Here is a 15411-nt window from a genome sequence, read left to right on the forward strand (position 1 = left end):
ATTTTGGGGTTTTTTTAAGCTGCCACTGCTTGTTTGTTTGTTTGTTTTTTAACTATCCTTCAGGCCATAAAGTAAAAGTCATTACATAATTTTCTTCTCCTTAAGAGTTGACTTGAAATCACAAAAATAAGTCTAAAAATAAAGTAGATTGATAGTACTGTAGTAATGCTTCTTGAAAATCTGCAGTATTGTCTTTAAATGCTAGTCTCCATGTACAGAATTTCTAATATTATATCCAAATCTCGATGCATGAAATGAGAAACTGCTTTCTTGGAAGCTAAGAATTAAGAGGATGTATCTGATTTTTGGGTGAAAGGAAGTGAATTTTTTTCCCTGAGATAATACATTTCATTTTGTTTTCCTATATATTTTTCCTCCTGACGCAGAATATTTCTGCACTGGTGGCTCCAGAGTGAGCCACTTTTAAATTTGGTCTTGTCTTTGCATAACCACTGGGAGCCACTATTAGATTTGGTCTTGTCTTTGCATAACTACTGCCTATAAAAACGTAACACAGTTATTGTGCAACCTGTAAGGCAGGTGAAGCCTTCCTGAAGAAGGGATTGGGCAAGGGGAAGAATATCCACACTTGTGGACTATTGCTACTACTGTGATACAGATATTACAACAGCTGAGAATCTGTGTGCTGTGAAGATTGGGAAGTGGCATTTCCCCCTCCCCCACAACTTCCCTCCTGAGAGAGTGAAACAAAATCCTCTAAGGAGCAAAATCACTCTGTCACAGCAACCAAGTCTCTGCTTCCACTTTTTTAGGGTGACCTGGCTATAAATTATATTCTACCAATATGTCATTACTTCTTCCTCTATGAGAGCTGTCCAGGCTGACACCTGAACTTCTTTGCTTCTTGTTTGAGTAATTACAAACAAGGCTACTTGTTTGAGTAATTACAAGAAGTAAAGTGTTAATACAAAGTAATTGCAGTATTCTCTACACAGCTGAGAGATATTCTGGCCTGAAATGTATTCAAGGAGATTCTTGAAACAAACTCCCAAAGCCAAATAACAAAATTAAAGCTTTGTAACCTGTTTTTTGGTACCTCTTTCAGTAGAATGTGTTTATTTGTGATAGTCATCACTAAAAATGTTTTTCATCAGTAAGCCCCAACATGTGTCATATGTTCCCTTTGTCATTTGGAAATGAGTCAAGAGAAAATGTTGAGATCAAAGTCAAGTCATATTCTTATCTTTAATTTTTATTTTTTCCTCAGAAACTCTGTACTTGGAGATGAGCACTGGTTAAACAAATAAACACCCTCACTTAACCAATCAGGTTTTAGAATAAATTAGAATTAGTGCTTTTACTTACTAGTTATTTCAGGTCTCAGTTCTTTTAAAATGGCTGTTTTTAATTTACCCTGATTTAACTAAGAACTATATGTGGCAATACTGGCAACTTTATTAGCACAGATGTGATTTCAGATGTTCCTTTTTGAGATGCTATAAGTATTTGGCTATTAACTTTTTTATATTGACATGAGAAAAGTTTGTTATTGCAGTCTAGCAAACTGAATTCATTGGACTCCCCTTTTCTGAGTTTGAAATTTTCAAATGCCCAACAGGAAATTAACTGCAATAATTAGGTGTAAGAAGGGGTTTTTTTTCTATGATGTTGGAAATAGTATTGAGAACTGCTCTGTGCTCAGACAGATGATTGTGGGTTTTTTGCCAACAGGTCCTTAATCGATACATGTCAACACCTCTGATTCCAACTCTTCCAACTCCCATCATCCCAGTGATCCCCCCTCCCTACACCATTGCCACGGGCAGCATCCGGGACTGCGTCCGGCTCAGGGGGCTTCCTTACACTGCTGGCATCGATGACATCTTGGACTTCATGGGAGATGCCACAGGGGATATCAAGCCCCATGGAGTTCACATGGTCCTTAATCAGCAGGTAACAGCATTTTGCACGGCAGGAGTGACTTTGCAGTGATTGAACAGGTTAGAAGTCACAACAGCTTACCTGATCTTGGCTTTAGTCTTCTCCAACCTTGGGAAAATACAACATTCTCTTTGTCTGTCTTGCCTTCTTTGCCTCATTTCTCTTCCTCTTTTACATACACCCTTCCTTTTCTCTCTCTGTATGTATATATGCATCAGCCTAGGGAAGATGAAGCTTATTCTTGGAATAATCTTATCCTGGAGGATATCCAGCCAGAGGCTGGAGACACATGATGGAAATGCCTCCTTTAGATGGCATAGCTGCTCTGTCAGCTTCAGGGTTCCTGCTGCGTAGTTTGAGTGATCTTTGTGTCAAAATGAAGTTTTTATAACTTGATTAGCAGTTGCTCAGGCTTTAAAGAAAGTTGATAATTAAAAATTGTGGTTTGGGTATGTTTTAATGATGTGATCATAGAGATGTATATTTTCCCTCTTGTGTTAAAAGTAAGTTCTGAATGACAGAAATACTGAGGTATTAAAGAAAACAAATGAGAGATCTATATTTTTAGTTGTGTGTGTGTGTATTTTTTTGGTTAAGGAAGTTTTTTGTATTTTTTACAGCCAGGTATATTTGTCAGACTGCAGAAAATCAGACCTAGAAATCAATTTCTCATGTAGCTATGGGATTTACTAAAGGATCTGGAACTTTATGCTGTTGTATTATTACCTCAAAACTAGTCATAGGGAAGGAAAAGTTAGGCTCTTCCTAGAGATTAACAGCAAAAAAATAAGAGACAGTGTGAATAAACTGCATTTAAAAAATAAAAGAATCCATCTGGGTAAAAAGAGAAAAAATAAAATCACAATGACAAATTAGCTAAGCACCTGAACAGGTTCCCAGAGGTGATATGGAATCTCCATCCCTGGAGATGCTCAGATTTCAGGTGGAGAAGGCCATGAGTGGCCTGATGTAAACTGAAAGTCCTGCTTTGAACACCTTTTGGATGAGAGACCTCCAAACTTTTTTTAATGCTACTGTTTCAAGGATTGTTTCTTTCTGCAGAGGACTGAAGGAGCATTGTGTTAACTGGGCACTTGTTGCATGAGTCTTGATTTTATTGCTCCTAAATAGAATTGTTGAGTTGTGAGTCACTTATGGCAGAGAAGGAATAATGATACAGGCTTTTGGTAGATGTTTGATCTTAGTCCTTTCTGCATCTCTTGTGATCTGGGTCATTTAATAACAGACTGACCTACAATTATCTCCCTGTCTCCCCTAGGGACGACCGTCAGGTGATGCTTTTATCCAAATGAAATCTGCTGACAAAGCCTTTATGGTCGCTCAAAAATGTCACAAAAAAATGATGAAGGACCGTTATGTGGAAGTATTTCAGTGTTCTGGAGAGGAGATGAACTTTGTTTTAATGGGTGGCACTTTAAATCGTAGTGGCTTATCCCCACCGCCATGTAAGTTACCATGTAAGTCTCCAATTCTTCTGCTCTCTGCTGCTAAAGGCTGACATGTGGTAGGTGCTGAAGCTTTGTGGCCTTTCACCTTTTGACTCGGGTTTTGCCATGATCAATAATCATCCATCTGTGTACATGCTAAGATTGGAATTGTTCCCTTTGGGCAATAATGGGACTGATCAGAGGCATTTTTATTGTATTTTCGGTGGTGAGTAGAGGGCAGCAAGGCCTTGCCAGTGAAATTATTGCACACTTTGCTTTTTATGGGTGTACTGTTCTTCTGAGCTCTGCAGTAGACTTGCCTGTAGTGAAACCTACTTGGAATGAGAGGGATTTTTAAAATGGGGAGAAGTTCTATATTCCAGCTGCCAATGAGTGCTCTTGCTATCTTGCCTCAGAGCATTGAGAAGGTACTCTTTGGGCTTATTTTTGATGGAAAACACCCACTGGGTGATATACTAACCAACCATAGAGTGGTGAAGTTGGATGGATTTTATTTTTTTTTTAAGATTACAGTAAACCTTACTGAGGAACTATAATGGAATTTTACTGTACTGTTCTAATTAGTTTCATTATCAAATCACAAAACAAATACTGATGTGTATTGGCAAAACAGTAAAAAGCTTCCAAATATAGTATATAAACCAAATTTGACTGCACACCAAGCCAAGTTTATTATTCCTGTACAAATTAGGTATTTATTCATCAAAATGCATCAGACTAGTGATCTAGTGGGATATTCTGTCTTCCATTTTCTATGTCCTAAAAATACTTTTTGAAGTCGTAGGAAGCTTATACTTGGAGTCTCATGGTCATCAGCAGTTATGGATGCCCATGTGTAGCTACTATTATGGTGCTTTTGTCCCACAGAGTACAACTTCTGTTAGAAAACACGAGGGTGTGTTGGTGTGCACTCCTGCTTTCTCTATGCACATGGCTTTATGCTTTTCTTTTAATACCTCTGAAGTTCCCTACTTTCCATCTACATATAGACAAGGCTGCTCAGGTCTAGGAGTTGAGAACTTTTAGGAATTACTCATTCCAAATGCCCTGCTTGTTATTTGAGGAGGTAGCAAAGGTCTCCAGGGGAGAGGCTAGAGAGCAGTCTTTGCTCAAGAGTTCATCAATCATGCCCAGATGGTTTTAATGACATTGCTGTAGGAGAGGAGTTACTCACCCGAGAGTTCTCCATTCTGATTGCTTTTTATTGCTGTGACCTGGTTTGGTTTTAGGTCTTTCTCCACCAGCTTATGCTGCTTTCCAAACAGCAGCTGTGATCCCTGCAGAGGCAGCAGCCCTTTACCAGCCACAAGCTCTCTTGCCAACTACCAGGACGCCCCAGGCCTCTGCAGCTGCTCCTCCAACTGTTACCTACTACCCAGCCCAGGCTGCTCAGCTTTACATGAACTACACAGCTTACTATCCCAGGTAACCCCGAGATTTCACTGCTCCTCTTCACCTAGCCCAGGTAACCCCGAGATTTCACTGCTCCTCTTCACCTAGCCCAGGTAACCCCAAGATTTCACTGCTCCTCTTCACCTAGCCCAGGTAACCCCGAGATTTCACTGCTCCTCTTGACCTCTCATCCCAGAGCAGCAGGCAATTCTGTGGATGCCTGTGAGCAGCTCTTACATTTGCAGTTTTGGTGTAGGTAATCCTGGGAATTTAGTGTTCAGCAACAGAGGCAGAAACCATTTTAACTGTTTCTCTGTGACCTTATAGGGGGGTTCATCTCCCCTGTAGGTTCTGCTTGAATCTCATGATAATGTTGGCCTATTATTTCATAGGGTTTTTTTGGCACTGGGACAATGCCATCAAGGCAGTTCAATTTCTTGGCCAAAAGAGATGCTGTGTCAATATACACCTCTACCCTTACCTCTTAGTTTGTTCTTTTACTTACAGTACTGTTTTTCAGTACTGAAAGACTCATCATAGGTGAGTACTAGGTTTGATTTTGTGAATCAGTGAAACCAAAGAGCATTTTTACATGTGAAAGCAAAGCAGATCTCCACCTTTTCCCTTCCCACAGATGGTATCAGCATGAGTCACTGAAGTCTGGTACAGGGGTTGTGGGGAAATAGCTTGTTCTCTATAGCTCTTAGGCTTGTGACACTTGCTAGCTTGAGTATCTGGTAATTTGCTAGATAGGCCGTGATAGAGATGGAAATGCTAACTACTCACTGTTTTGTGGCTCAGAAATGCCAGATTTGGGCGTTTTCCTCATTTTTACACTATGGCACACCCCTCCTTTATTTCTTTGTGCTTTTATTAATGATCTTAAAACAAGTCATCTGTAGCTACTTTTTCCTACTCCCCTGTGAAATAACAAATGTCACTCCTTATGTCTTTAACTACAAGTGTTAACTATTTCCCCTTCCCTCCTTTCTCTAAAAATAGATTGAGAGGCTGAAGAGAAATTTTAAAAGTGCACAAAACAATCTAATCAGGACTGTTTGCTTTTCTGTGGTGTTTGGATTATTTTCAAATCTAAATTTTCGGTTTCATCTTTGTCTGTTCTGAGTAGCAGAAGCAGTTTTTTGTAACAATTTTGCTCCCTGTCTCTCTTTCAGTCCTCCAGTATCTCCTACCACGGTGGGGTACATTGCAGCTCCTCCAGGAGCTGTGGCAGCTGCTGCCACTGCCACCCACACTCCGATCCTGCCCCAGCCTGGAGCCTTAGTCCGGATGCAGGGCTTGCCATATAACACAGGAATGAAGGAGATACTCAGTTTCTTCCAGGGGTACCAGGTTAGTATGCAGCCTGCTCCTTGAAACCTCTGAGTATTGATCAGTGGAGGGCAAACTGAGCAAGTGAGTGCTTTTGGAAGCTGCCACACAGGTGTGCAAGCTGCATGTTGTATATCCAACTGGCAGGTTGAAGTGTAATAACACACAGTTTGCCTTACTTCTCATTGAATAAACAAATCCTGATTTGGAAGCAGTGGTTTGGTGTCTGGGCTTGGGGTTTGAGTTTGAAGATCTCAGAGCCCCAGGGTGAGTGGGGCTGCAAAGGTGCTGCCCCAGGAAAGTGGGGGCTGCCAAAATTTTCAGTCCTGGTGGTGGGAGCCTTTTGGTGGGGTCAGTGTTTGACCTCCAGTACTTAAAGTTTGCAGATTTCTAATGCAGAGTGCTGTGATCTGGGTGTGGTGATTTGCAAAAAGAGAGGCACAGATGCCTCGGTAAAACACTGTTTCAAGTGCTATTTGTTTTGGTTACAGGAAGGAACATCTTTCATTAAAGCTGTATTACATTGCAAACTATAGGAAATCTGTATTATCCATGCTGTCCAAACTGACAGCAAATGTACTATAGGTAATATCAGTCTGTATGGACTGATGAAATGCTCTCAGGTGAGCAAACAGAAACTTATCTTCTTAGTAAGTTAAAAAAATTACAAAAAACCACCAGGTACAAACCCTGTTTTCCAGCAGCCTTTACTTGAATTCATGGAATGGCTTTCCATGTCTTCTGCCTTTTCTCTCAGAGGATATTGTATCTACATCCATGGTTTGTCATGGCATCTTTGCTAAAAGGAAGGGTAATTTAATATGGTATGTTCTAGTGAGTATTTAACTCCTGTGGGTAAAGCACTTACACAGCTACCAGCTCTGCCCTTTTGGGTACTGCTTGGGAGCCCTGAACTAAAATCCTCTTTGTGGCTCTCAAACACTGCAAGTGAGCAAGTGATTTGTGTCAAAAGGCAACAATTTTTGCATGTTTGTCCTTCAACATTCTGGGATTACAGTGATATTGCTAGAGTTAATAGGAAGGATTCAGGCATAGTATCTTTTCCTTTTTTTTTTTTTTTTTTTTTTTTTTTAACCTTAATATTCTTACAAGACAATGAGCTTTAATTTGTTGCGCCAGATGTCTGGTATGCAAATTAATGTATCTGAGAAGAGATGCTTAAATGTGTGTTCCAAGTTTTGAGTATTTGGAAGATGCAGTGCTCTACCTTTGTCTCTTCTTGAACTTTACATTTATGTTTTGAAAGCATTTTGCATACTCAGTTTTTCAGCAGAAAAAGATAGTCATGTAAAAAGTGTTGTGAATTTTGATGAATAGTAAAAAGAAACGGAATATTCTTGTATTTTAGAACTTTTTCTTTCACAGATATTTCCAGAGTTCAAACAAAGTTCAGTTATTTGTGGCTTTCATGATGCTAATAATCATTAGTAATAATCATTCATGCTATTGTTTAGCCATCGATATTTTCCCTTTTAGTTGCTTTCTGCTGGCTGGGGGTTTTGTTGCATAGATGATGGATGTATTAAATCTTTAAGTGTGGAAGCTTATTTGCTAAATTGAAATTCAGCTAGAAGTGTAACTCCACCTTTGAAAGATGTGGCCTGACCCTGTCTATCCATGGAACAGGTCAGTGACCACCTCTAGTACCTTTCACTAAATCTCCAGTTTAGTGAATCTGGACTTTGTATCTCATGCTCAGATTGCCCTTCTCCTCATTTCTGCATTTGGAGAGCAGGTCCTGGTGTTTGTACTGCACAATTAAATGGTCAGATGAACAGAAATCTTGCCACAAGGTGAAACCTATATTTTGGTGCTACAACCCCCTGTGATTATCAGTTGCTGTTATTAAATTGGTCACCTATTTGATTTCTTTAGAAGATGTTGTCCAAATGAGATCAGGGTCAAAATCTTACCAAAGAGCCAGGAATTCTTTTGAATTGTTCTTGGAATGCCACATGTGGTAATGCTAGTTTTGTACTCATTCATTCCTTCAGGGGAAAAAGAGATGGTGATTTACTGTAATGGGACGATATTGCATCTCTGCAGCAATAACTAATCTTTATTTTTTTTTTCTTTTTTCCTCCCCTTTCTTCACATTGTTTCTCATTTTCTGCTGCCACCCAAGGATTTATTGCACGATGCTTCTGCTGGTTCATAAAGTGAGCCCTTAATACAATCATCAGTGGTTTGGGCATGGTTTTAATCTCTGTACAATTAACTGATGCTGGTATTCAATGGACTTCAGTGTTGGTATTCTGGGAACCAGATCGAAGAGCTGGGATTGAAGGGTGATTTTTGTCTTTGTGTGTCCTTGTCTGAAAGGAGCAGGGTTTAGGTTTTAGTTCTTGCTTTATTTTCCTCTGGGTTTTTCCTTCAGGCTTCATGGGCTCTGTATATTGCATGTGCACATGTTGCTACTTAAGTGAAAGCACTTTTCATACCAGACCTGCCTCTTAAGAGACAGACTTTGCCTATCATGGGCTTCAGCAATCTGGTCTCAACATCAGTACATGCTTCCAAAAACAAATAATTTAAAAGTCTGCAGATCAGCACTATAATTTTCACTTAATTTTATTAGCATTAGCCTCTTGTTTAGTGTTTCAGCAGCTCAGCTGCTTATTGTAATTCTCTTTTCTTGTTTTTATTGCTGAAAATTCCTTCCAGTTTGCATGTATTTATTGCAACTAGGATTGAGCAATTGAAAAACCCAGGAAGAATTTTAATAGTGAATCAGGGAGATGGCAGTTTTCCCCATCACCTTTCTGTATAATATTTAGTGTATGTAATCCTCAAAAGAGCTATATATTAATACTCTTTGATTCAGTAATTCACATTAAACTGCTTTTTAGTTGTACTGTAAAGCACTATGGCCATTGATTTGAGTCCAACTATATGCTGGATACATAGCTAAAGGAAAGGTAAAAAAACAACCACAAAACCCAAGCCAACTAAAACCACATTGGAAAAAACAACAAACCCCAAAATAACCAAAACAAGAACAACAAAACCCTCACCAGAGCATTCACCAGCTGCTTAGCAGATCCTGGGCATTTTGTTGGAGATCCATGCATGGGATTGAGAGGAGACTCTTCAGGAATTCAGAAAAATAACTTATGTTTCACACCATGGGATAAAGTTTGAGGGAGAAGTGGTGCAAATATAGTGATAATACACAGCAGAACTCCTCAGAACTTTAGGCTGTCACTCTGTACAGCTGCAGAAGCAGTGAGAGAACTCCAGTAAATATTAAATGAACAGCACTTGTGATGAATTTATGTGAAGTTGGTGCATGGCAGAACAAAATTTTTTGCTGAAGTATTTTTATTTTTATTTAGTGGCTAAATACTTGATGAGTTTTACTATTTAGCCACTAAATTAATCAATGCAAAATATTTTAGTCTTCACATACTGACTTTGTTGGTGTTTTCATTCTGTTTTCTTTTCTTGTTGTTTGGTTGTTGTTGGTGTGCAGTTTTAAAAAAAATTTTTTTAAGGAGAATGCAAATAGTGACAGGGTTGATATCATGACAAGAGCTGTTAGGTTAATGTAAAAGCAGATGCACATTAGCTGTGCCCATGATCTTAGCTGACCAAAAACTAGTTCACAGCTGTTGTCTTGGCTGGTATTCAGCCTCCTTTTTAGCAGTACTTGCCCAGTTTCTTGGAGGTTGGCATGAAGTGAACTCATGCCTGCCTGAAAAAAGCCCTGTGGGACAGTTCTTAGAAAGCAGACTTGCTATTTAGGTAGGTTATGTGTAAGTAAAGCAGTTAAAAAAACCAAACTAGATGACTAAGATTTAGGGGCCATGGTCACCATCTGAACTTTTATTTAAAGCCCCCTGAATTTCCTGAAGAAGGCTGGGATAAAAATGTAAAAACTCCTTTGTGTTCATGTTTCTACATATGAAAAGCTTAAGTAGTGTTCTTTAAACCTGAACTGGGCTTAAGTGTCTTTTGTAGCTATAAAGTGCTTTTGCAGTATATTAGTCCTCCAAGGCTTCAGAGATGCAGAATGCTGGTGGAGGGGAGGAGGATGAGTTGTGTTTAGAACAGTAGCCAGGAAGTGAAGGAAAGTGGATGGATGGCTACATTCCAAAGAAACTAACGACATCTCTCCGTTGCATCAGGACAACAGACTTCATTGTTACTGAATTTTTAGGGATTAGGAGGGTTTTTTTCCTGAAACGTGTGCTTAAACAAAGAAGCATTCTGTATTTCCTTTGGGTTCCTTTTGAAATCTGATTCCCTGTAGTCTGCCAGGGGGATACCCCATCATCTGTGTGCCTGCCTAGGGCTGGCACCCTCTGACCAGGGAAGAGGAAGTGGCAAGGAAGAATTCCCACTTAGTGGGATTGGAAATCATCTGGCAATACAGACACTGTTCCATGCTCACCCCCACACTCTCAGAATAGAGCACGCTGCTTGTTTTGCTTTATTCTGAATTTATCTCCCACCTAGAAATGTTGCCTGTGTGGAGAAAGTATCTGTGAGACTGGGACAAGTAAATTTGTGGTTACAGTTTCTGTCTGTTGCCTCCCACGCTGGAAGCAAGAGACTAAAGTGTCACCCTCTGGAACAGGGTGCCGCTGGTTTTTGGAGCAGGCATCACCTGTTTTAGTCTCTGATACACACAATGTTCAGGTTCTGTTCCACAGGGCATTCAGATATTTCAGTCTTATGGTACAACTGATGTTCTTCTAAGGGCAAAGCCAGTTTAGGTTATTTCTCCTGACTTGTGCTAAAGGTTGCAGTTACCTACCCTTAAATCTGATTTTATATTCCAGGCTTAGTCTAACTAGGCTTTTTTCCAGAGTCTGAGAGCTCCCTTTGGGAACTGTTCTGCAATAAAGTTTATGGGTAGTTTGGGTGAGAATTGCAGCTGAAGTGGCCATTTTGCCTATGATGTTTTCCTTTCCTGTGTTTTTTCTGGTTGGAGTGTGTCTAAATATACTTTCCAGTTTCAATGCTGTTTTTTTGTGTTGTTTTGGGTTTTTTTGTTTTTGTTTTGTTTTGTTTTTTTAGTGGTTTATTTTCTCTAGATTGTTTTGCATGTGTTGTTTTTAGACTGAGCTTTGATTATGCACTGTAGGAAATGCAAAAATGCAATGGAAATCAATGACTTACTGGTTAGTGACCTGGTTAAATCTGTGCACAGTATGTGAGGGGAAGGCAGTCACATATTTCTCTCAGCAAGAGAAGAACAAAGCAATCAAATACGTTGAAGAAAAAGGAAATTCAAGGAGAAAGTATAGTGTGTTGCATCTTTATTAATCAGTTAACCATTGTTTTTTTCCTGTGTGGTTGGATATTCTTGTTTTGTTCTTATGGGGCAGACAGAATCAGAAATATTCACAATCATGTGCTTACTCAGGCAAATCAGGGTAATTATCATTTTATTTGAATTGTTGTTGTGTATTGAACTGTTCCACAGCTTCTATTTTAATTGACTGCAGTCTCTTACCTATCCTTGTGATTAGAAGCTACTTCTGTTTCTATTTGATGAATTTATTTTTCTTTCTTTCTGGCATTCTTTAGGTCTTTGCCTAAGCTCTGACATTTCCGTACAGGATATTTTTTCCAACTTTGATATTTTCCACATTGTTTATTCCTTTTCAAGTGTAACTTAGGAAATACTGTCCCTTACAAGAGTAAGACTATAGAACATTGCCTACTGTACATCTACTGATAATCTAAAGTATGTACTATCTTGAGACATTCCTTCCAAAGAGTAAACTTGCATTTTGTAGATTTGTTTCAAGGGCAGGTCTGGGAACTGATAAATCTAATATTTGCACGGTCTGGTTGCCCTGGCAGAGACTATCTAGAAAATACTTCTTATATTTATCTTTTACTTAATGGCTTGGGTTTAGATGTGAAGGTGGCTAGAATCCAGTAGTACAGTTCTGGGGAGTTCTTTTCTTTTATGTTCTCTGGGCTCTTGGTTATTGTTTTCTGTGAAAGGTGTGTACTGAGATGGCTGGTGTTTTTCTTTTCAACTTCCCTTTGGATGGATGAGTGTCCTGTATGCCCAAATATAATACCCTTTTCTCCCTAAGCTGGCAGGAGACTTTTTGTATTATAGAAATATCAAAGGAAAGGTAGCATAGTGCATCTACATTGTGTGTATTTGGCAATCATTTATAGTGTTAGTGCAAAAACATTAGTCTGTCTGGGGGAGAGACAGGAAACTCTTCTTGCCAATGAGATATTCTACAACTCAGGTTATGATAAACACCCTTCTGGATTATAGAAGCCACTCAAGTAATCTTTGCAGCATGTGTAAGAATGCTCAGTCCCTTTCCAGGATATGTGATTTGGAATGATTATGTGCTAAGAACAATTTCATATTCTCCAAAATTTATTTTCTGACTATGTATGTCATATTTGTACCAGGCCAATAGTATGACTGATTATGGTTCAGGATTTCAAATAATTCTTAGATTTGATTCACATATGTGGTCGTTGTTCAAATTTGTTGGTGTGACTGTTGTGTACAGTCATTATTTTTCTTTTATATTACTTCTACAAATCTATCATGATGCTGTTACACTGGGTACTTTATTTTATTTTCCAGTGCAGAAATACTCTACACTAGGATAAATGCTATTTTACCTTGTGAATGCATTCATGCTGGGGCATTGATTTTCTTTCATTACATTGGTGTAGTCTATGGAGTACAAGCATTGTCTACAGCTCAAGTGTTGGTCACTCTACCCTAAAGAAGTTGCACTTCATTTATATGAGTGCATAAAAGATCTGAATGATATCCATACAATTATCCTGATCCCCCATTCAGTGTGCAGGCTGGAAGATGCTCATCTGTCCCAGTGAGAGCCTTTACTGGGCTCATGATTGTGCTTGTGAAAATGTAAGAGTTTGGTTACCTGGTTCTGCCATCTCATGAGTGGAAGGAAAAAAGGAGCACTTCATGGTCTGAGTTATTTCCCCTCCTTGATGAGAAGCAGTTCAAATACATAATTTAGAATATTCCCCACAAGCATTTCCTTTATTTCTACAACCAGTAATACAATTAATGCATTTTTTTTATATTTCATAAAAATAGCTTGTCCAATGCAGTGTCTCCTGCCAGTTGTTATAGCTGATGCTCTTAATTGTGGTTGGAAATGATGGTCTGTGTGGCTTGCTGTGCCAGCCTGTTCCTTCTCTTGCTGATTGTCCCATGTCACACTTGTACTGTAGTATGCACCTGATGACTACAATGGCCTAATTCAGCTGAGCGATCAAGCCAGGAGTGTGTTACAAGCACCGAAAGAGTGGGTCTGTTTGTAACTCTTTGTAACTTCTGAAGAAGGTAAGATGTGACTGCCAGAGCCTGGGGCTCCAGAGGTGAACGGGAAGGGAAAGAAGGGCTTGGTGCTACAGACATCTTTGCTTGTGGCTTTTCCCCCTTAGTAGCTTGCAATGGGATCCTGGTGTTAGTCTTTCTGCTTCAAAAATCAACTAACCCCAGGACGTGGGCCATCTGTGATCTGTAGCTGCTGGGCAGCAGTGGTGGAGGTAGTGTGGTTGCCTGGTTCTGCTCAGATGGTGTGTTCAACTTCCAGAGGCTTTGTTGATGCTTGTATCTCATGTGAACCTTTGAGTCCAATATTTTCCTCTTAATAGTGGTAGAAGATGATTTCCCCTCACCCCAATATTGCTAGAAAGCACACACAAATGTGTGTGCAAAAAACCCCCAGACCTCTGGCTTTGTCTTTTCCATACCACATAACTGGCTAGAGATTAATATCTCTTTCTTGATCTCCTTAATGCAATATGAAATATTACATTAGTTTTTTTCAGAAGAGGTTTTTGGGTATAGTGACTTTCTAATACAACTAACTAGATTTGCTAACAGTAAACTTGCTTGTATTTTTGGCACTCACACATAATTATTAGAGAAATTTTGTTGTGGCCTCTGTGGAGTACATGATGCCACAGTACTACAGTATTCCATTCAAAATGCTACTGGTTAGTTAGTACATTTGCTTTTTCCTTAAGAAAAAAACAGAAGAAGCTTTCAGTTTAATAATGTCAGTCACATTCTGTGCCTACTTTCACAGACAAATGTACTTTCACTAACAACCATCAACTCAGTAGTTTCCAAATTAGTTGTTTTCTCTGTTAGATCTGTAAGGAGCAGATAGACTGCATGGTCTGGTGATTAACTGGAAAAACAGACCAGCAATTGGCTTCTACTAAGTATGACATGGAAACAGTCTTTGACTAATTCATGGAGTAGCTCAGTCTGAATTCTAAGTGGTACAGAGTAGTATCCAGGAAAAAATTTCTGTGAATCTGAATCTAATTTTAAAACACACATGTACAGACAGAAAATCTATTTCTCTAGAAATATGTGTAAAGCCAGTATGTCTTAAAATTAAACTGAAGGGGTTAATTTACCTCTTTAATTATGTTGCTTGCAGAATGTGTAGACTTGTCTGGTAACTTTCTATACAACTGTTATAACATGAATTTGTGGATCCCTACATTGGTATTACACCAATACTGCTATTTAAACTATGTTTTTAAACCTCTCCTCTGTGCTCAGAGGTCTTAACTGTGCTCCATGTGTGTTTTCAGCTGACTCTGAGCTGGAATATTAAAGTTCTATTCTAGACTGATGGTAAATGAGTTGATCCCATATGGATTAACAGCAAAGAGCTGGCTTAGAGAAGAGCATCTTTTAGCTCAGATTTGCAGCTCAACCCAAGTTGTGTACAGCTTTCTCTTTGAGGGAGGGTTACTCTGAAATAAACCAAGATTGTTTCCAAACTAGAAGTGGGCTTTAGACATGATTTTTTAAATCTGTTTTTGGATTTCTTACTGCATGCTATTTTTTTACTAACTTTAGTTGTCTGAGAAGAAATCATAGAAAGTTTGTATTGTCTTATGCATGCTTTTGGTTTCTAAAGTGTACTGTTGCTTATATTTTAAGAATATTTTTGCTGCCTGCTCAATGTTTGGGTGAGTGAAGCTCTAGCATGCACTTGCTTTATTTTCATAGGTATGAATGTAAAGCTGATATATGATATATGAATGAAATGCTATAGGTAATAACTGAGAAGTCTGCTATTTCTTGTAGTATACCAGACACACATAAATTCTACAGAAATGAAACACTTAAATAATTTAACCTTTTATGAACTCAAGAGGACATGTGTCACATGAACTTGAATTAACATTCATGAAATTGCTTGGTTTTCCAGCATAGCTTTGTCTAACTCTGACTGTTTTTCAAAAAAACTAACCTTATATGCTGAGCTTTTGATCCTTAAATTTCTGGTTTTGAAAC

General features: G+C 38.9%; 1 protein-coding gene across 9 annotated transcripts in view; it reads left to right on the forward strand.

Moving 5' to 3' along the window:
- ESRP2 (epithelial splicing regulatory protein 2) overlaps positions 1-15411 on the forward strand; it is a 42392-nt gene that overhangs the window by 24777 nt on the left and 2204 nt on the right. For 4 of the 9 annotated variants that reach the window (XM_079316463.1, XM_079316456.1, XM_079316457.1 and 1 more), the window contains 4 exons: positions 1693-1914; positions 3182-3380; positions 4601-4796; positions 5939-6116. In XM_079316463.1, coding sequence (XP_079172589.1) covers positions 1693-1914; positions 3182-3380; positions 4601-4796; positions 5939-6116 — 795 coding nt within the window. Of the gene's footprint in view, positions 1-1692; positions 1915-3181; positions 3381-4600; positions 4797-4916; positions 5040-5938; positions 6117-13316; positions 13429-15411 lie in introns of those variants that run through there. The other 5 variants (XM_079316460.1, XM_079316459.1, XM_079316461.1 and 2 more) reach the window with 4 other exon arrangements.

This window comes from Erithacus rubecula, assembly GCF_903797595.1.
Source record: "Erithacus rubecula genome assembly, chromosome: 12".
In the NCBI taxonomy this organism is placed as follows: Eukaryota; Metazoa; Chordata; class Aves; order Passeriformes; family Muscicapidae; genus Erithacus; species Erithacus rubecula.